The sequence below is a fragment of the Rhea americana genome, unplaced genomic scaffold (assembly GCF_003343005.1).
Source record: "Rhea americana isolate MKP2758 unplaced genomic scaffold, rheAme1 scaffold_613, whole genome shotgun sequence".
Lineage (NCBI taxonomy): Eukaryota > Metazoa > Chordata > Aves > Rheiformes > Rheidae > Rhea > Rhea americana.
In genome coordinates this window covers 58,448-80,185 of record NW_028186772.1, presented here as the reverse complement: position 1 = coordinate 80,185, position 21,738 = coordinate 58,448, and the positions used below count along the sequence as shown (strand labels likewise).

At 45.9% G+C, this 21,738-nt stretch overlaps 1 protein-coding gene across 1 annotated transcript; it reads left to right on the top strand.

Annotated features, from left to right (window-relative positions):
* Positions 1–4,752: 4,752 nt before the first annotated feature.
* Positions 4,753–20,792, top strand: RBM5 (RNA binding motif protein 5). The gene is made up of 24 exons (XM_085320159.1): positions 4,753–4,911; positions 5,037–5,490; positions 5,891–6,046; positions 8,005–8,074; positions 8,550–8,623; positions 11,005–11,088; positions 12,184–12,244; positions 12,403–12,468; positions 12,830–12,990; positions 13,874–13,971; positions 14,379–14,466; positions 14,668–14,745; positions 14,834–14,906; positions 15,430–15,515; positions 15,837–15,915; positions 16,161–16,252; positions 16,738–16,902; positions 17,399–17,545; positions 17,624–17,695; positions 18,168–18,347; positions 18,579–18,653; positions 19,170–19,267; positions 19,351–19,480; positions 20,113–20,792. Exons 1-24 carry the CDS (start codon positions 4,895–4,897, stop codon positions 20,236–20,238), a joined length of 2,730 nt encoding a protein of 909 aa, XP_085176285.1. The 5' UTR covers positions 4,753–4,894; the 3' UTR covers positions 20,239–20,792.
* Positions 20,793–21,738: the final 946 nt, after the last annotated feature.

Here is a 21,738-nt window from a genome sequence, read left to right as displayed (position 1 = left end):
CCAGAAGAGAGGGTGAAGAGCAAAAGCCAGCAACACCCCCTCCCAAAATGCCCCCTCCCCAAACACAGAAGTCTAATCCTGTTGCCCTCCTGTGCACCCCCCTAGGAAACGGCCTGCCGTACCACACAGCCTGTTCCAAGAGCTGCCCGTGGCTCCCTCTTCAAACAGACGCGGGAGCAAGCAGCACTGGAGCAAGAGCAGGCTGTGCTGGARAAAAGCGCCCGGCTTCAGGAAAAGGTAGGGCATGCCTTTGACAGCCCTCTGAAAAAGGGGCATTTCCTACCTCCAGGTCGGTGGAGCCTTGCAGGCAGCCCAGCCTCAACCGCACTGCTACCTCCGAGGGGCAGCGCCCAAGCTAGCCGACTCCTTCCGAGGAGGAAGATGGCTGCAGCCAGATCCTGGGCCCAGGAGGAGCCAGGCACTGCAGTGAGGGCAGCTGGGGGGTTGCAACGTCTGCCTGGGGTGCCGGTCCTCGCCCTGGGAACCAGCCCTCCGGGGCAGCTGGCTTGAGCCACTTGGACCCAGACGTGCTGGGCACGGAGCTGTAGGGGCCCAGCTACTGTAACCCATTGTCTCAGCTCCCTGCCTAGCCTGAGCAGGACTATACGAGGACTAGGCGCCTGCCCTGCGAATGGGCCAGTGCTGTTTCCCCTGTCCACTCCTGCATCCGGAAACCCTTTGTTCTTCTTGCCCTTGYRAAACAGATGCCAGTTTTGAAGAAGCCACTCCACCTTGGCCAGCGCTGTTCCCCAGACACCGGCACGCTACCCGAAATGTGAGTGTGCCCAGGCGTGCGAGCTACAAGCCAGGTCCTGGGACGGTGGGCCACGACACACACCCCCACCCCCACCCGCGGAGGTGCTGGCACCCCAAGTCCCTCAGCTCTGGGGCATGGCATAGGACAGCCCCTGATTTCTGCTCGTGTGGGTGTGCAGGGGCTGAGGAGGGAAGAAGCCCCAAGGCTGCCAGGGGAGCGGGACAGGGACTTTGTTACTCCTGTTGCAGGCATCTGCCACCGCGAGCAAAGCAGAACATGCAGCTCACGGCATCCTACAAAGTTCTTCGGGACAGGTGGAAGGAAAAGGTGGAGCAAAACCGCCAGAGGCTGAAGCAGCAGGAGGAGAACCACCGGTAAATAGCCCCCAACCCAGGCAGGGTCCCTGCCCCTGCAAAGCCCCTTGTGCCACAGCCTGGGGGAAAGAGGGTGCTTTCCTGCCTGCTGCCCCAGGACCCAGAGTGGCTTTGGAGCTTGGCCTGGGCCTGGCCTTGGCCCGGGCCAAGCATCCCTTGCCTTGAAACCAAGTGGGGAGCTGGGCTGCGCCATCAGATTTCCAGAAGGCACCTCAATGCCACGAGTGACGAGGTCTTTCTCCTCAACCCCTCAGCGCTTTGGTGACGTGCAGCCTCCAGAACAAAGAGCAGTGGGACCACAAGCTGGGCGGTTACAACAGAAATGTGTTGTTCCCACGGAAATAAACTGCCTTTCTGAGTTGGTGTGAGCCTCCCCTTGGCGGAAAGGGGTGTGAACCTGTGAGGGGCAGCAGGGCAGCTTTGGAGGGGCAGGGAAAGGGCACGTGGGAGCATGAAGAGCGGGTAGCCCCCGTCCCAGGAGGCCCTCCCTCTGGGCCATGCCCTGATGGGGCATTTTAGGGACTGCCTTGCTGGTCAGCAGGTGAGGGGAATGTTTTGGGGGGGCGACTTGGTGACTTAGCTGCCTGAATGCTACCAAAGCTCTGCTTCGCGCTCGGAGTCTTTTGCTCACCATGTCCCCGCCCAAAACACCAGGATCTCTGCTCTGGGCCAGTCTGGGTGAACGCTGGTCACTCCCTGGCACRGGCTGGAGCCAGCTGCCCCCAGCGCAAAGCCTGAAGGCACCCAGAGGCTGACCAGACCCCAGGGGTAGCACGTCTGGGGCCAAGAGCCAGCATGGGAATGCAGCAGCTCTTACCAGTGCTGTCTGTTGCCTGCCTCTTTGGTGGGCTCACTTTCTTTCCCATTCTCCTCTGCCCCTTCCCTCATGCCCCTTCCTTTATTCCTGCCTCGTCAGCCTCTCGGCTGCTTAGGCCTGATGCCTCGCTCTGCTCGCACTCCTGTTTTGCGGCAGAGCCGGGGCTTTTGCCTGCTAATACTCCTTGGGAAAGGCAAAGCCAAACTCTCCAAGCGAGGTCTGCTGGCCTCGTGCATAGGCAACGGTTGTGCTCACCTCACAGGACCCTCAACACTCACTTTGTCCCTGAGGGAGCTTTTGAGAAGTTACCTTACGCTCAGGGCGTTGGCAACAAGTAAGGCCACTGGCAAGGCCCTTCAAGCCAGCCGTTTCTGAGATAACTGGGGAGTTTTTGCTGTGCAGTTCCAACCTTTTAGCTGCAGGAAAAAAGCACYCTTGGGAAGGCTTTTGCCTGTCCTGGCCATCCAGCAAGGGATGCTTTGGAGCCTGTGGGCCTGGGAGAGAGCTTTGTGAGCAGCCACAGGTGGTGTTGGTGGTGGGTGCCCCGTGGCAGGGAGCGGTGGGAGGAGAGCTTGGGGACGTGGGGGCTGCTTTGTGGCTGTGCAAGTCTCTGGCTGGCTGATTTAGGGAAAGAAGCAGATGAGTGGCAGAGTACATGGGGGAGGGTGATGCGGTGGTGCAGACAGTGAGGGCCTGGACTTTGTGAGTGATGGTTGCATGGGCTTTGGAGCTCCCTGTTCGACTGGCTTACTCTTCAAATCAAACCAACTCAAATAAATAGACATTTTTAAAAACGGATTTTTCTTAAGGTGAGCTGAGTCTTGGGCCTACTTGCATGTCTTGAATGGGTGCGGGTGGTGATGGCCTTAAACTAACTGGACATCTCTGAGTCCACGGGACCTGATGGGATGCACCCACGAGTGCTGAGGGAGCTGGCCGATGTCCTTGTGAGGCCACTCCTGACTATCTTTGAAAGGCTGTGGCAACTGAGGGAGGTTCCTCCAGCCCGGAAGAAAGCTAATGTCACCCAGACATCTTCCAGAAGGGCAAGAAGGAGGATCTGTGGAASTACAGGCCGGTCAGCCTCACCTCGATCCCTGGGAAGGTGATGGAGCAAATCCTCTGGGAAGCCCTTTCCAAGCACATGAACGACAAGAAGGTGATCAGGAGTAGTCAGCATGGATTTACAAAGGGGAATGGAGAAATCTCAATTCAGAAAAACAAACATTGGAAGCACGGCTCCTTTTCTTTCCCGAGAGCATCAAGGGGCCATGTGGAAGAAAGCTCCGCCAAAAAAGTTCCAGAAACAGTTCAAATGCCAGAGAATGCTACAGTAGAGGACAGTGTCCCTCCAGAAAACAGAGAGGAAGGCAGAAGCACTGCACAAGGAAAAGTATTTCAGATATGCCAGTGTCCCGTGAAATCCACCGAAGGTGTGTGGATCGCTGCCTTCCACATCAGCCAGAGTAAGGGCAGCTCTCGAGTTAGCTGGGCTGTTTTCAGAACAGATTTCTGTGCTACTGAAAACCAGTGGATCCCTCTTGACCGCMTGTGCGTCTGGATGTACAGAGAGAAAACACACAGCGCTCAGGAACCGCTAACGCCTTTTTCCTGGCTTGAACTCCCTGATCCTGGAAGTGGCTTTGCATGGCGAGAGTGTGAGCAGAAGCTCAAGAAAGGCACCAAGTCTGCCTTGCTRAGCTCAACAGGAGACTCGGAGCTTCTGTTGGAGTATGGGCTTTTTTCCCCAGAACAAGCAACTTGAAGAAAGCATTCAGGTTGCACTTCTGGAAGAAGAAATCCCTCATAGTGTGAAGATTTTATGGGAAGAGTTAGTGGCTTAGGTCCCTGAAGTTTGTGCAGCAGGGTAGAAGAAGTTTTGCAAGGAGGTATTTTCTGTTGCAATATTAAAGTGTGCACTTTCTCAGATATCGTCGTGATACACTGCAAAGCACATTCTCCAGTAGTTGTTCGAGTCGCTGCATGAGGTGTGTCAGAGGCTTCAACCCAGACAGATCCTGTGAGAGCAGATGCAGGTCTACAGGTCTCAGGCTGCAGAGAGTGCATTGGGGCCTCTCCGTTAGGCCTGGGGTGACAGTCAGCTCTCCTGCAGAAGGTGTGCTGTGGTTGACAAGYTGTGTCTTCAGATAAAGGAGTTATGGGAGGAAGTCAGTAGGCTGTGTAGCATCTGCGATAATGAGTAGTAGTTAGAGTATTCTTGGAGACCACACAGCTCTAAAGGTCCCACTCTCCCACAGCAAAGAAGTTGCTAGAGGGCTCTGTGCTGAGTTCAGCAGTACCTAAGACTGTAGAAGGCGGCTGGAAACTGGTTACTTCTTGTGGGAAGAGAAAGGCCCTTACTCCTGAAGACTTGCAATTGCAGAACAGATTTAGTGCCCTTTAGGCTGAGGAGAAGCTTGGTATGAGTCGCCAGGCAGAAACCTCTCTTCTCCTGGAAGACAAGGACAAAGGAAGGTCAGGAGGCAAAAGCACAGCTTACTGCACTTCCCTTGGGGGCTGAGACCCCACTGCACAGTCCTGCAGTGGGGGACAGGAAATGACCCCAGGGGGACACACTGGGTAAGGGATCCAGCATGCCCCGCTCGCTCGCCGCCACCGCTCGAATTCCCCCGCGACCAGGACGGCCCCGGGTGGGAGCCGCACACGGCCTCCCTCACCAAGGGCACTGCGTCTCCGCCGAAGCCACGCCCGAGGGGGCCCTGCACTACAACGCCCAGCGTGCCCCGCGGCGGGCGGCGGCCTCTGCGCCTGCGCAGCGCTTGGAAACTTCCAGGCGGAGGGTACGGTGCCTTCTGGGTAGGAGACAGCTAGTCACTTCAGCGCCATTTTGTGGCGAGGGAGTGAGGAGTTGTATCGTTGTGTCTGGTGGTGCGGTGCGGTGCGGTGCGGTGCGGTGCGCTTCGCTTGTGGATTGCGGCCAGCGTCATGGGCTCAGACAAACGGTGAGTGCGGTTGGAGAGAGTGAGAGAGCGGTCGGGCGTGAACCGCTCTGCGGGTTGAAAGATGGTGGGAGCTGCTGCGGGTGTGGGCYATTCTCGTACTGAGCTTGACCCAGTGTGCTCCGCAGCGTGAGCAGGACGGAGCGGAGCGGCCGCTACGGCTCCATCGTGGAGAGAGAGGATCGCGATGAGCGGGAGTCCCGGAGCCGGCGCAGGGACTCGGACTATAAGAGGTCCAGCGAGGAGCGCCGCGGCGACCGCTATGATGACTACCGCGACTATGACAGTCGAGACTATGACAGCCGAGACTACGACAGTCGCGACGGCCGGGACTGCCGCGACTATGACAGCCGGGACTACGACAGTCGCGACAGCCGGGACTACGACAGTCGCGACAGCCGGGACTGCCGGGACTACGACAGCCGAGACTGCCGAGATTATGATAGTCGTGACAGCCGGGACTACGACTGCCGAGACTACGACAGCCGGGACTGCCGAGACTACGACAGTCGCGACAGTCGAGACTATGACAGCCGGGACTATGACAGAGATTATGATAGCCGCGACTACGACAGCCCTGAGGTGAGTGGGACGGGTGAGCCAGACCAGAGTGCGGCGCTGCAGGTGGGACCTCACAGTGCTGGGTGGCTCTGGCCGCCCCGGGGGGAAGGGAAGGGCAGGGTGTAGTGGGGATGCGCTTGCCTTTTGTGGCCCCGCATCAGTGCCCGCACCAGCCTCGGATCCTGAAACAGGTGCTGCTAGGAGTGGTGGAATCCTGCAGTCCCTAGTGTTGTTTTTTGTACATTTTGCTAAGGCATTAGCATTTTGCTAAGGYGGTTGTGAGAGCTGAAGTTTTACATCCATATTTCTGCATGGAGGTGCTAGGACAAAAACTAATAAAAGTACTTCTGCATGAAATTTTTTTTCTTTTTTATGTATTTTTTGTAAGTGTGGCTATTAATTCTGGGTGCTGGCTTCTTAGAGGGAGCGGGAGCGCAGGAATAGTGACAAATCAGAAGATGGGTACCATTCTGATGGCGACTATGGAGAGCATGACTACAGGAATGACATTAATGATGAGAAAGAAAGCAAGACCATCATGTTACGTGGCCTTCCCATCACTGTTACAGAAAATGATGTAAGTAGCCAGGAACGGGCTTTCCTGGCCCACTGAAAAATGTACGCTTTTGTATCAGCAGATCTGCATGGCAGTTATTGCTGCCATTTTCTTGAAAGCCGCAGTTGCGGTGAGCCCATTTTAAGCATGTTGTAGTGCTTCCATTTTGGGTCTTGGAAGGATTTAAACTGTCAATATTGCATGTTAAGTAACAGGTCAGCTGAATGTTAAGTTATCAGTGTTTCTTTAAAATAGAACAATCTGAATAGACTATTTTCACACATATTTAGGTGCTTTCCCTTAGACTTAATGAATTTTAAACTATGTACTCTTTCCTGCTTTCCCTTTTCACTATAGGACCCAGGTTTACATTTGAAGATTTTTCTGGGTGAGAGTGACGTGATTTAATTTTTGCAGGTCTTTCCTGAAGCAAGAAATTATGACTGGTAGGGTTAAACAGATACACTTAGCTCCTCAGCTAAGTAGGGTGTGCACAAAGCTGCTTTGTGTTGGTACCAGCTGTGGGAGTCATAAAATGGCTGCTGCAGAGCTGACAGAGGAAGTACAAATAAGCTTGGTAGATGGTTGTCTAAATTCTCTGCTCTTGCGGTGCCAATTTAGGTTCTGATAGAAGGATCTTGGAAGTGATTAGATTTCAGCTTTCTTCTTCTTTTTTGTTTTTGTTTTTTTTTTTGTTCTTGTGGAGTTTTTCTAGTTACCAAGATAAAAGCCTGCAACTGTTTAAAAAAAAATTTCACAAGACTCTTCTCTCTGAATCTGAGGGTTTGTGCTTTAATTGCTGGTACACAGAATCTTTTTGCACTGCTTTTGCAATGGATATTTTGTCTTCCTTTTTTCTTCGTTGATTAATTGCTACCCTCCTAATACTGAGTATTCTTTTCAGTCACTGTGTGCTGATCTAAAGTTGTCATAGGTACTTGATACAATGTAGGCTCTTGCATCCACTTGATGCAACTTAGTCAGACATTTCAGAACATCTCAAAACAGAGTTGGTCTCAAGGATTGTAGCTCTGCCATTTTGCAAATAACTGTAACATAATGTATGGGAAAGTTCAAACAGAATTTTAATTCTTAGCCAGTCTTAGGGTATAGATTATGCTTTTTAGAACTGCTGACTTTTCTAGTTTGAAGTTAATGTTTATGTGACTCTTTGGATTATAGCTGTACATGTTTTCCAGCTTTCTCTTTTGTGAAAAAAGTTAGTTGCTTGAAGATAATAGGTCAGTTCCAATAGGCATGTAAATCAGTTTTGGTTCTTGTTTACTGAACAGCTCTGTTGTATGTGATACAGGGTGAGTTCTATAAAACTTGTTGAAAAGCTCAGTGTTCTGCTCTTAATTAACTTCCATGTAACTTCCTTCTCCATGTGCCTCTATCCAAAAATCTATGTAGCATGTGCCACATTTTAGGCAGCTTTGGTATGGCTGAAGACTTGATGTCACTTAGCTTGTTCTTTGATAGCGTGTTTTCCATAATTTAATTTCTCCTTTGAAAAATGCAGGGAGAGACTGTTAGAGGATGATGACTGTATCTTGAGGCTTAAGAATGCATGTATCGTGGAGCCTTGTAGTATGGCATTCTTTTCTTCTTTGCTTGGAGTTAGTTGTATTGATATGCAGGGAAGGTGTGCCAGCAATGTTCTTTATAAACACTGGAGCAAGTAGTCTCTACTAAATTTCGTATAAATAACTCTGCAACATAAAGTCTTTGTAGTTCAGGTTCTCAAGGATTCTGTGGTCTAAATGAAGACAGCAGTTACTTTAGTGTACGAAGGACTACATGGTTTTGTGATGCCTGTTACTCTTTTTTCCTTGGAGTCTGTCTTTTTTTTCAGAGACAATGTTTTGAATTTTATGATATGTTTACGTACTTATTGCATATACAATAGGACACAACCTAGTTATCTGAGCTGTCTGCCAAAATTCAGAATGTAACTGTCTGATTAAAATCTCATGCAGATTCGGGAGCTTATTGAATCCTTTGAAGGTCCTCAGCCTGCAGACGTGAGGCTGATGAAAAGAAAGACAGGTGAGAGCTCTTACCCAGTTTTTAATGTCACCTTCCTCTTCCCCAGCCCAAAACAGTATCCAGAATTACCCCCAAACTGCAAGCACGTGCAATAAAAATAAAAGATTTGCCATGGCTAAGGAATGTGGCTTTTTTGGAAGATTTTTAGATAGCTGACCAACATGTTAAAAAGAAGTCTGTCTACAGGGGTTTTTGTTAACAGGTATTGGTAAGTAATACTAGTGTAAACCTTTTTGATAGTATGTAGTCTGTTGCATGGTTACCTTTAAACGTGGATTCAAATCAAGCAAAATGTAGCCAGTTAAGGGAGCTTGGTTCCTTGCCATGGCAAAATAACAAGCAGATCGCAGCAGTTGACGTCGCATTTGTAAAGCTGCTTTGTCATGAAGTAATGAAGCAGTTGGAGAGAGATTCACCTGTTTTAAAGGAACTGACTAACACAAGTATCCCGTCTATATCTGAATGCTGTCTCTAGGTGTAAGCCGTGGTTTCGCCTTCGTGGAGTTTTATCACTTTCAAGATGCTACCAGCTGGATGGAAGCCAATCAGGTTGCTTCACTCACCAAGTCTAGATAATCCTGAAAATGGAACAAGTCTGTACAGTTAAAAAAAAAAAAAAAGGAAAAACAGAGGTGGAAGGAGTGGTTTGTTCCATAACACTGATATTTAAAAGAATAAAAGCTTTGTATATATTAAAATTTGTAGGAGTGGAACAAAGTATCAGGTAATGTTAGGAGAGAAAATTGGCTATTTTGAATGCTCCCTGGAAAAATGTGCTGCTGTTGTAAATTACATGGTGCCAGTCTAATTTACTCCTGAAGGCTTATCACGTAGTACTTAGAAAACTCAAACTTATTTCTGCCTGACATTTGCTTCTCCTTTGTTGCCAGAGAAAGCACTGTATGCTGATTCCTGCTTTACAGTGGTGCTAACCCTGACAAAATTTAGAAAATGATGTGCTACATCACAGGAGTAGTTCTCTTGGTTTAGTCAGGGGAACACGCTGGCTCTTTTAGAGGAGAAGCACATTTATGCCAAATGAAATTAGTGAAGAGTGAGTTCTTCTAAAAGTTATGCTGTGTATTTTGGCTTCTCTGGAGTATGACTCAGTAAGGAACCAAAATCGCCTCCAAAATAAGTCTTCCATTAGATATTTTCTTTCTCAGTGACAGTTCCTGTTGCACTGCAAATAGTTATACTTGGTTTTGCTACGTTGTGGATGTTGATAATCTATTTGAACAGCAGAACTTACACACTGCTCACTTTGAGAGCATTTTTATCAAGCCTTTTTTCTTTTTTGTTTTTTTTAAACATCTAAGTAACTGGTGTTAAGGTTCCTGTAAGGCATGATGAATGGTATCTTGTGTTGCTTTTGTACATAAAGAAATAGCACCATAATGGAGTTGTAGACTGTTAAATTTCAGTAGACAGAAGTTGCAGCATACTGTGCGTTAGAATAAGGTTTCATGTGTCTTATGCCATATGTCATTTCCCTGGTAAGAGAGCAGTATTCAAGTTGGATTTTTTCCTGTTGTGCTAATCGGTAGGGTCACTGGATGCACCAGAAAGACTCGTGTCAAGAGTTAAAGGCTGAGCATATTTTCAGAAATAAGATAATTTTAATATATACAAAGCTGTGTTGATGTGTAATTAATTGAAACAAATATCCAAATTCACTCCAGTAACCCAACCACCCTAGTAGTAGGGAAAACATAGAATCTCCCCAGCAGCCTTGTTGCTGACTGATAGATAAAAGGATGATGTGTTGTAACTATGCCACCAGCTTTGTTTCTATGTGTGCATATCCAGTGAGTGCTGGGCCCTCCAACCCTCCCTCCTGCCGGTAGGAGAAATGGCTTTGCCCTTATTAATTATGCAGAATGTGAGAGCCCTACTAGATTTGTCAGACACAGAAAAGCCACCAATCCTGACACTTACGTGGTGCCTCTGCCATAAGCTAACCCTTTATAAAAGTAATTCTTGAATTAAAATGTCTGGGATATGGTCTTAATGCACACTTCCTCAGACATACTCTCCTACCTGTTTGATTGAAATGTTGTGATGGCCGTATTTGGAAAGGGCATTCTGCACACCCAGGCTTGGCAAAGTCTGTGGCTTAGAATCATGGCTTCTTAAATAGATTTAAATTCCTAACTCCTTTAAAGTCACAGAGTGAGAGGACATTCTGTGAAAGCATTACGAATTTTTACTACCCCTGGAGAAGCTTCACTTGCAATCTAGTTACTCATTTTGGAGAGTTCCTGCCTGAAGGAAGAACACAAACCGCTTACTAGGCATTCATTTGAACTGGTGCATTAGCCAAAGGAGTTCACTCTTGAGTTACATTTCAGTTGATGGCACTTGTCATCCAGCCTCCAAGAAGTCTTAAAAGGGTCCCTTTTGGAGGAGTTACTGTATTTTCAGAGGGACACTTCCTGAAGAAAGTGCTTGGAAAAATAGTCCAAATGCTGTTGTTTAAAGATCTAGGGTATTTGGAGTAGGGGAAGAAGTGAAGCAGTCACCTAAGGACACGTTTAAAAAGTTGCTCAGTACTGTATCAGAAGTGAATAGAAACAGTTGGGGGGCAAAGAGACTCCTAAAATATCTGTTAATCCTGAATGCAGCAGGTTAGGACTTTGTCTCTTTCGAGACACTTCCTGGTTCCATGTCAGCGTTTAGTGTTTGGCAGCTTTTTCAACACTCCCTGATTCCGTTTATCTTTGCTCCACATCCCATTCTCTTACTGCCCTCGTCCTCCTCTCTGCAGGATTGGATGGGCAGGGTGTAGGTGGCGGTGGTTGTCCTCCACGTCCTCCCCATATGTTGTCCATTTAATTCAGGAGCACTGATTCCTCCGAAGGGTGCTCTGCCATGGGAAAATGAGCATGTGTGCCTCAATACAGGAATAATTGAAATCACTTTTTTTGCAGAAAAAGCTSGTGATTCAGGGGAAGCAGATTGCAATGCACTACAGCAACCCCAGGCCTAAATTTGAAGACTGGCTTTGTAACAAGGTACAGTGCTTATGTTCATTGTAGACAATTTCTCTTTGGTTCAGTTCTCTTTACCAGCTCGGTAATTCAAGCAGACAGCTAAGTGATTCAGACTTGTTTGTACTGTTGGTCCCTATGACATTGTAGGAATGCTAAGAAAATTCAAGAGTTTTGTAGCTCTGGTGACAAATAGGCGAAATGACAGAAACCTTCAAACATAAGGCATCTGGAGATGTCCATGTCAGAGCTAAAAGATTAAGATTGGGGCTGGCCTCAGTACTTCTGTCTGCAGCAGACTGCAGACTTTACCAGTGAAGCTCCATGTTGCTTGGTAAATGGATGACTGATGCAGAGCAGCTCTTCCAAGAGTTACTATTTGCATTTAAAGTGATGGAGTATGTTACTTTTTAAGGGATTTGTTATATTGTTAAGGGAATTATTCTGTTAATATACCACTCCTTGATAGAAAGTCTGATAACACTTGTAGTCTTACTTTTTCTACCTTCGGCTTTTGTTGGATGCAGTAATTGTGCACAGGCATATATTATAGAATGGAGATATGAAGGACAGCGTTAGTGGGTTTGATTCTATATTCAAAGACCGTGCAGTAAGCTATTCTAGAATATGAAGTCATTAGATATGTTCTGTATTCCTCAGCTCAGCTTGTTTGATATGTTTCCCCCCCCCCCCCCAAAAAAAAAGGGGGGGGGAGATGGCTTAGCAAGATCAAAACGAGGCTGTTCYGTAACATATCAAGTGCCTTTTTTTTTCCCAGTAAAGGTGAACACATGTGCTTTAGTTTTGTGCTTTATTTTAGTATCGTGCTGTTCTAAAGCAGTTACTGTGACTGGGATCATAAGTTGGAAACCATACAGTTAAAATAGCTAAATAACTTAAGACAGATTTACTGATATGGACAAGAGAACTCAGACATTTTGAAAAGCAGCCATGATGCAGATAAGCGTGAATTTTGCTGTTCTTGTTTACTCTGGTGTGCTTAGTTTCGTTGTGGTACTTTGCATAAATGTCTTATTTTCAGTATTGTACAGTACATGCCAGAATTGTTAAAAAAAATACTTTTTAAGTTCTTATTAGACTTGCTCTTCTTCCTCCTAGTGCTGCCTTTACAACTTCAGGAGGAGGCTAAAATGCTTCCGTTGTGGAGCAGACAAATTCGGTAAGTTACATTCATCTCTTAATGTATTTGACTTTTGTGGGAGACTTTGTCCTTCATAGGAAACAAAGTTTACTGTAGGTCCTAGGTTGGCTTGTGAAATGCTGATTTTGAGAGGTTGAGGCTTATTTTGACTAAAATACTTTCTTCTTCCTATGAAGATTCAGAACAGGAGGTACCACCTGGAGCAGCAGAAGCCGTTCAATCTGTGGACTATTACTGTGATAGTAAGTTATGTTGGACTACTTCTGTAAGATGTACTGTAAACATATGTATTCATCCTTGTGCATCAGACTGGGTTTTGGCACCCAGCTTGAGCTCTTCCAGTGCAGATGGCTTAGCACGGTTTGGTTTTGATTTGTAGACTGGTATGTGTAGACTGTTTAGTGCTTCTGCTCAGGAAGAGGATTACTCAGAAGTCTGTTGACAACCTTCTCACCTTCCTAGTGAAACAAGTTCTCCTTCCTGGCAACCCTATACTTTTGAGACTGAAATATACTGATGTTTAAAATCATTGGGTTTTGTGAAGAATGTACTCTGAAAAGCTTTTATTTGCACAGCTAATGTGATGCTTCCTTTTCTCTTCAGCTATCATTCTCCGAAACATTGCTCCTCACACAGTAGTGGAATCTATCATGACTGCATTGTCTCCATATGCCTCTCTGGCGGTCAATAATATTCGTCTTATCAAAGACAAGCAGACTCAGCAAAACAGAGGCTTTGCGTTTGTGCAACTGTCTTCTGCCATGGTGAGGGCCTTATTGATGTATTTCATAGCTTGTTAATGTTCTGTAGATGAGGCTTTTAGAGCCCTTGTCCTGTCTCTAAAGACTGCCTGTGTTCACTGAGTGTTGCCAGATTGTTATCTGGACATGCATTCAGTGTGCCTTGAAGCCTTGTGATTGAAGGCTGGTTTCATGTTTAGATCACAAAGATGATGCATAGATTGGAGTATATAACATTTGAGGAGAATTGAACTACTTCATCCTTTGCAGCACCTAGTGAAAGTGTGTAGGGGAGGCAGACTCTTAAGGTTATACAAGACTAGAACAGTAGGCAACAGGCATAAATTCAAAGGCATGAAATTCCAGTGAGATACATAGAAGATGTTTTCACTGTGAGTGTGGTCAGATGCTACACCTCCCAGAGAGATGGTTGAATCTGCGTTGTTGGAGATTTCAAACTTAACTAGATGGGGTCCTGAGTAACCTGAGCTGTTTAGACTTCCTTTAAGCGAGTTGGACTGGATGATATTTCTTTAGGTCCTATCAACCTGAATTAAGTTTTGATGTTGGATGAAAGCAGGTGATTAATCTCTCTCTCTCTCTCTGCTGACCTTCGTTTTGGAGCAATTTTGGGCAAACTAACACCTGCTTCATAAAGCCGAGATTTTAGAAAATGTTTAAAGTTGTGACCCAGCTATGTCAGGGAACCTTAGTATATGTGCAGATAGTCTTTGACTAGTCCCATTGTGTCYTTTTAAGACTGTTTATACCATGAGAGAAGATGGAGGTGTTCTTGTAGCTTTAGCTCCCTTCAGACAGCGTGTGAAAAGTTAGTAATTTGTTAAATCCTGAATCTTCACTTCCTCAATAAGCTGCCTTTTATAATAATGAGTGTTTCTTGTTACAGGATGCTTCTCAACTGCTGCAGATTTTACAGAGTCTTCAGCCACCATTAAAAATTGATGGCAAAACAATTGGTGTTGACTTTGCAAAGAGTGCCAGAAAGTGAGTTGCAGAGCTGTTGGCTTTCCCTGTTTGTAAGATTTGCAGTTGTCATCCTGGCTTTCTTAAGATTACAGGCTCTGAAAAGCTTTGCTTCTCTCGTGTCTTGTGTTGCTTTGACTCTCATGATACAAAAAAAAGATGATGCAATGTTTGTTCGCATCTGTATGTCCTCTGAAGCTGCTGTTGTGATTGTTGTACACAGCACCATAGTTTCCTAATGACTTGTTATCAACTCCATAGCAATGCCTATAGAAGTTCCTTCAGCCAACAAAGCACTGCTTTGCCTCATTCATTACACTGAAAATGTAGAATTACTGTGAAATCTAAACGTAAGGACAGACTGGAGACACATCTCCTTGAGTATGAAAAAGCAACATTTACTCAGGGTCTGCTTTTCTTGTTTTCAGAGACTTACTTCTCCCAGATGGTAACAGGGTCAGTGCCTTTTCTGTGGCCAGTACAGCTATTGCTGCAGCTCAGTGGTCATCTACTCAGGTATGATTTGGGAGCTGTTACTCATAGTCTTGTTTTCTTTGAATTGGAAATAAAGAGCATATAATTGTACTGCTGGCCATCTTGTTTTAAGCAGCTCTGACAGTTCTGCTCTTGCAGTTTGATTAGGATCTAACTAGTGTTGAATTTTTTAAATGCAGTAATTTACTGTCTCTGACAAAACTTTATCTGCTGGAATTTCAGCCGCAGACTGGAGAAGGTGGCACCATTGACTACAGCTACCTTCAGTCAGGACAGGACGGCTACACACAGTACGCTCAGGTTAGTAGTGTTGATTGTGCTCTAAGCAGTAGGCAATTACGTTTTTAGTATCTGCTCCTCTTGTGTTACCATTCTTTTTTCTTCACAGTACTCCCAGGATTATCAGCAGTACTACCAAAATCAGGGAGGAGTGTTGGATACAGATGCAGCTACCATATCAGGTAGTACTTTCAAAATGTGAGAGATGGGATTTTTTGCAATGATGCTTTTGCTGTAGCAATATTTTATCTTAGTCTTTATTTTACTCTGCTGTATGAAGTGACACTTGGCTGAGTTTGCTGTCAGGATATCTCTTTTAAGTACACGTTACTAGAAAACTATTTTTTTTTGTGGGTTCATCTAGTTTGTGAGGTTAAAGAGAGCAGCAGTTGTTTCAGAAAGTTGAGAAATGCATTGTGCTCATGACAACTACCTAAGCAGCTCTATTCAAATCTTCAGTGTTGGGCAACTGTCAGAGACCAGGAGTCATTCACTTATATCTCCTCCTAGAAAGGAAASTATTCCTTGTCTGGATAGAACATACCCACTGTGTATATCGTTCTCCTTTTGGATGTTTATTGCCTTGCTCAGCTGCTAGAGCTGGAATAAGGAGCTGAAGCTATAAGCAAAGTAATTCTCTCTCTAGGATGACGTACTGTCTTACATATTAATTGGCTTATCTGTTACTGCTCTTCATGTTGGCAGGAGCTCCAGTCACTACCACCACAGCAGCAGTTGTGTCGCAGAGTCCTCAGTTATATAATCAACAGACGAACTCACCTGATTCTCCGGTAATTTTAGAGTTAATTACTCCTTGTTTTCTGGGCAGTCAGGTTTATCGTTATATGGGATATCTGACTTACTTGTGACATCCCTTCTTAATGCGCATGGCACAGCAAAGCAAAGCAAAGCTTCTAATTATCCATGGGTGAAGGTAGAACCAGAACTTGTATTTGTAACAGAATTGTCTACCATTTCTTTCCTCTGCTGGTTTTGCTCTTTATTAGAACTGCGTATTAAGTGCAGTAGTCAAGAAGGGGTGGTTGTTGAACGCATAGTTTTCTTGGACCTCAGTAACAGATTTTTCTTACCAAGGTTTCTATTCTTTTCAGACACAAACAGCACCAGCTACTACTAGCACTCAGGCGCAAACAACTGCCCCAACTGGTGTAGTCCCTGGCACCAAATACGGTAAGCTACAAGGAGCTGCTCCTGGTGGCAGATATGTCACTTGTTAGCGATAGAGATGTTTCTTTGGTTTGGTGTTYTGTTGCTATATGTAAGCGGTGAAACTGTCCCTGGAGAGTGCGCCTGCGCTAATAGAGTTCTTTACAGGCATTTTCTGTCATTGTAGCTTAGAATCTCAGAGTTCTATCTGAAACTTTAAAAGATACTTGTCTGAATTTCACTGGAATGATCATGTCCTATTTTTTTAGCTGTCCCCGATACCTCCACCTACCAATATGATGAATCTTCAGGATATTATTATGATCCTATTACAGGGCTCTACTATGATCCTAACTCCCAGGTAAACACAAGCTCTTCCCAACCATCAAAACTCTTTGGGTGTGTTAGGTTCATTTCTTTCATCATATGATTGAAACTTCAAGGGGCACAAAATATGCAATGTTTATACTCTGTGTCTGCCCTCTGGTATACAACTTAGTTTTTCTCTTCCCTACTTTCTGCCAATTTGGCCTGTATAGGGTTAATGTTCATCACAGACTCTGTCATTGAGACATTTCATTGTGCAGTACCTAGTGAAGTGTACCCAGGTCTGGACTCCAAGATAGCTGTGGCAGATCTGTAGGATTCTCCCTAATGCTGTTGTGGGGGAGCGCCTGTGTTCAAGGACAGAGGCTTAAGCCATTTCTGTGGCAGTTTGGATGTTCAGGAATACTGCTACGATTTGATGCAGTATTCTGAAGCAGACAACTTTCTTGGGTTCTCCCCTGGATACTTAGTTTGTGAGGTGTTTTAGGTGTCTGACTCTGTTTTCCATCTCATTGTCAGTATTACTACAATGCCTTAACCCAGCAGTATCTCTACTGGGATGGTGAAAAGGAGACCTACATGCCTGCTGCAGAAGGTATAACGTACCAACAGACAGCTACTGTAACTACCACCAAAGAAGTGAAGGAGAAGAAAGAGAAGCCGAAGAGTAAAACAGCTCAGCAGGTAAAAGATGAAATGGAATTGTAACTCGGCCAAGTTCTTGAATGAAATGAGGTTATAGTTACTCTTTTTGGTGACAAGGTAAAACCTAGGTTTTATCTGGTGAGATACATAGCTGCACTTTGCAGCAGACATTGTGTACAGGGCTGAGGAAAGGTGGAGTTGGGAAGACTTCAGTGCAGAAGGCAATTCTTCGTAAGAGGAACACCTAAGAAAACATGCCAAGACCAGTGGGAGCATAGCTAAACCATTGGTTAAATGAGTGGGTAAGAAAGATTCATCCGGTGACAGAAGCCAACTGCAGTATTTCTTGAATGCTGGCATACAGCAGAATGGCTGCACTACATTGTTATGTGAGAAAACAAAGTGGTACAAAGTGGTAATGGGTTGCCTTGTTCTAGGAACTGCATGCAAGTGGAATGACTGAATTGATATCATTGGAGACAAGCCTCTGTAAAGAAGCTGTCTGTGTCTGAGCAAACCACTGTGTGCCTTTCAGATCGCTAAAGACATGGAGCGTTGGGCAAAGAGTTTGAACAAGCAGAAAGAGAACTTCAAGAATAGCTTCCAGCCACTAAGCACCAGAGAAGAAGAGCGGAAAGAATCAGCGGCTGCAGATGCAGGCTTTGCCCTTTTTGAGAAAAAGGTGAAGGTATTGGGAATGGAGTGCATAGTGTAGCAGACAACAGAAAGCTCAGTGCTCATATGTTTTTACCTTATCCAGGGAGCTCTATCTGAGAGACAGCAGATCTTGCCAGAAGTGATCAAAAATGGGGAAGATGAGAATCCACTCAAGGTGAGTGTGAGGCATCTGCCAGATTGCTTTGCAGCCAAAAGAGCTGGGGCTTCTGTATTCCCAAAGATTATTAGAATGTGGTAAAGCATTTAAGAGCAGGACTAGTAGAGACTTGTTTTCTAGGCTGTCATCTATAGGAGATTGTGATGGTTATGATCTAGTGCAGCAGGCTGTGTGACTTGAGATGCATTGAGAAGAGTTTTGATTTCTGCTGGTCTTTAAGTGTCAGGGCTTAGCTGAGGTTTTGAGGTTTCTAAAAAGTGTATATTCACATTTGGCTAGTGAGGACTAAGACTTGTAGCAGCCAGTGTGGCATGTGGTTCTCCTAGAGTTGCATTTTTAAGTAATGCAAGAGGAGTGTCTCTCCTGTGTGCGCAGTGAGCACATCTACAGTCTTCTTGTTCTACTTCTGGGCTCTTCTGTTAATATGGTAATACTGTTATGCTTCCCCTAATGTTGTCCTTTCTTCTAGCGTGGCCTAGTGGCCGCTTACAGTGGCGATAGCGATAATGATGAGGACCTGTTGGAAAGAATGGAGAATGAAGAAGAGAAGCTGACTGACTGGAAGAAGATGGCTTGTCTGCTGTGTAGAAGGCAATTTCCAAACAAAGATGCTCTGATTCGGCACCAGCAGCTGTCTGATTTGCACAAGGTAATTACAGTATGCTGCCAGAAAGATACTTGGTTGCCATAATTCAGTGTGTAGGCCAAAGTGGCAATGCACGTTGCTACTGGAATGCTCTTTTTACCCTTAATGCAAAAGTACTCATAGGTGGGTTGCTGTTGGTCAGGTCTTCAATAAGCCAGCTACTTACTTAAAACAAAGGCTTATTTGCTGATGTGTTGCGAGTTTCATCCTGTTAATGCAAATCTCTTGTTGCAGCAAAACATGGACATCTATAGGAGATCAAAGCTTTCGGAGCAGGAACTTGAAGCTTTGGAGCTACGTGAGCGAGAGGTCAGTGTTTAGGTGACTAGATGAGTGACTAATAGAAAGGACCTGCATAGATGAGGGGTTCAGCTCTCCTGCTGACTTGTCACTTACGAGGTAATCCTAGTAAGCTAACCCCTTTGTAGGTCAAGGTTCAGAGCTTTCTTGTTGTACAGAGAGAAGTACACCTGATAGTACAGCCACTGCTTATCAAGGAAGAGTCCTTCCACCTCCAAATTTGAGATGGAGAGCGCTCTCGCAGGGCCAGTGACTTTCGGGCAGCATTGGATGGCAGCTAAACTGCTCAAATCCAGTGGGTTCTACCTAGCCTTACAGCCAGACTCTTAATACCCCTGTGCAGTTTCTTTTGTGCCTCAGAGGACTGCAATTCAAAGATTAGTCCTGTTGGTGTTGAAATTGACAGTTGTTGCCACAGGCTGCCGTAGAGAGTTTTCTGTAATAGCAGTCATTTAGTTTACTTTGGTAGCCCTAGATAAGCAAGATTCTTTTGAAACAATGCTAAATCTGGTTACATTGTTGCAGATGAAATACAGAGATAGAGCTGCTGAGAGACGGGAGAAGTACGGCATTCCAGAGCCCCCTGAGCCAAAACGCAAGAAGGTCTATGATGCTGGCACAGTGTATGTATCTGAAAGTTCCTTTGGTGCTTGCTTGAATTCATGATGAGCACCCTTGTTAAGTGACCTTTTCTTTTTTCCTGTAGTAATTACGAGCAGCCCACTAAAGATGGTCTTGACAATAGTAATATCGGCAACAAGATGCTCCAGGCTATGGGCTGGAGGGAAGGCTCAGGTTTGGGGAGRAAATGTCAGGGCATCACTGCACCCATTGAGGTAAGTAGAAGTGTGGTGGTACCTTTTGGTTTGGTACTTGTTTTGTTAAGAGGTACTCACTGTCGAGAAGATCACTTATGTGGCATGAAGAAACTGCCATTCCTATGAAAGCCTAGCAAAGCCTTAGAAAGACGGTGGCATTTCAAACAGACCAGGAACTCGCACAGTAAGTGTTGTGCTTGCTTCCTTGAGGAATTTGGCTCCTCAGGTGACACAGCAGCAGCCAAAGATCAGAACTGTGTACCGCCTGTGTGGCTCAGGGTGGGCTACCCTCTGTCCAGGTAGTACAAGTAGCCCAGCTGTTGGCTTTCCTGGATTTGACCATGCTATGAGCTACCTTGTTAGGAGCTACATTCTCATGCAGTTTAATTTCATCTGATTTTTGGGGTGAGGTAACAGTGGTGCAGAATCATCAAGCCTCGGACTATTGCCTCTGTATACAAGGCTGAGATCCTGTTGGAAWTATTCTCAGCAGTGTGAGACCCACTAGGTGAGGTTGAGACAGTGTTTTGATCCATGAGTGTTACTGTATTTCCCAAGTAGGGTGGTTTTCTGCTTGTTGCAGAGGCCTGGGGAGGGTTGATATGTAGCTTCTTGCTCCAGAGCTGAACCATGTGTCCCTTTCCTTGCAGGCTCAAGTACGGATGAGAGGAGCTGGCTTGGGGGCCAAGGGTAGCTCCTATGGTGTCTCTACTGCAGATTCCTACAAAGATGCAGTGCGGAAAGCCATGTTTGCCCGCTTCACAGAGATGGAGTAATGTGCTCTGGCCTGTGAGCCTACAAACCACTTGGCAGCCAGAACTGACTGTTAAACCCTGTAGCCTTGCTGGCCTGGCTGTGTTCTGGTTATGGTTTAGAGTTGACCATTTTATTCCCTTGGACTCTTTCCCCCCTCTCGACATGTAACACTTCTGTAAGTGAATTGTCAGAACTGTCACAACTTTGTGCTGGAGAGCTCCTGGCTAGACCAAAGGGGATGCTGATCTTTATACGGTCTTGTACATAATGTAATGTATTTTGTGTTCGGAGTGTGTTGTCTCACTGCTGCTCCTGCCCTCCAGAGCTGGGGCAGGATGTGTTAGCTGTGGTTTCGCACCATCTCTGTTCTCCTTTTGTTGTATCGTCTTTTTTTTTTTTTTTTTTTTTTTTTTTTTTTTGAGAACTTTCCTGTACATTTTGTATGATACATCTTTGTATAGACTTTTTGAAAACTTTGATTCTAGTTGCCAATTTTGGCTCATTTCCAGAAGAAATACATCCAAAAATGATCCTATTTGTTTCTCAGTGGGTTAATGAAGAATAAGTTTCCGGTGCTACTTGTCCTTTCTGTGGTTCCGCTTCTTCCTTGCGAAGACCTTGTTGTGGAGTCTGTGTGTCATTGTTCATTGCACGTGTACTTCAGGTCACTTGCTACTTTCTTTAATCTCCATGATGTGCTGTGATTTACTATTAGTGTCGTCTTTTTTTTCAGAACTGCAGGGTAGAAGCTGACTGATCGCATCTGTCTGTTGCACTGCTGTAACTGTTTTCAGGCAGTGATGTCTGAGGGCCAACATATTCTTATGTTCCCTCCTGCATGAGCACCTTCTGCAGTGCTGAGCTAGGGGAGCAGGAAATGGCTACCAAAAGTGTATCCTGCAGTTTGCTCCAGGGCTGATGACCTGTGATGCAGCCTTGAGTATGAATGTTTGTAGGGAGACACTGAATGTTAGTTGTGTCTCTGCTGGGCAGTGAAACTGATGCTTCCTATGAGGAGGGAGCCTCCCTTCTGTAAAAGTCAGGTTCTGCTGAGGGAAGAGGGCAGCAAGCCTGTCTTATGCCAGAGGCTGGTAGGTGGTGAGCTAACACAAGATTGATGTGCTGCACATTGGCTTTCTGCCAGTCCTTTGGGGTGCAGCATCATGGGGCAGGTGGAGGGTGGAAGAGTTATGGCAAGCCCCATGTTTTTCTGAGATTACTTTCTTTCCTTACAGCTGTTAATTTAGCCCATGTTATGTTAATGTTCCTTGTCTGGCCATGTTTCTTTCCCTCAGCTTTCAGAGGAGGCAGGTGGGTTGTAGCCCCAGAGATCTACCACTTAAGATCAGCAGAGAAAGCTGGGCTTAACTCTGAACAGCACCTGTGTTTGTGGACTGGCAGTGCTTGGTGGTAGCATTAGTACTAGCCTGCTCCTGGCTCAGGCCTGCTTTCTGTAGAAGAGCACTCCATCGGAGTGGAGTAGGGGAAGCCTTTGGGTCTTGGTTAGCCTTGCCTGCCAG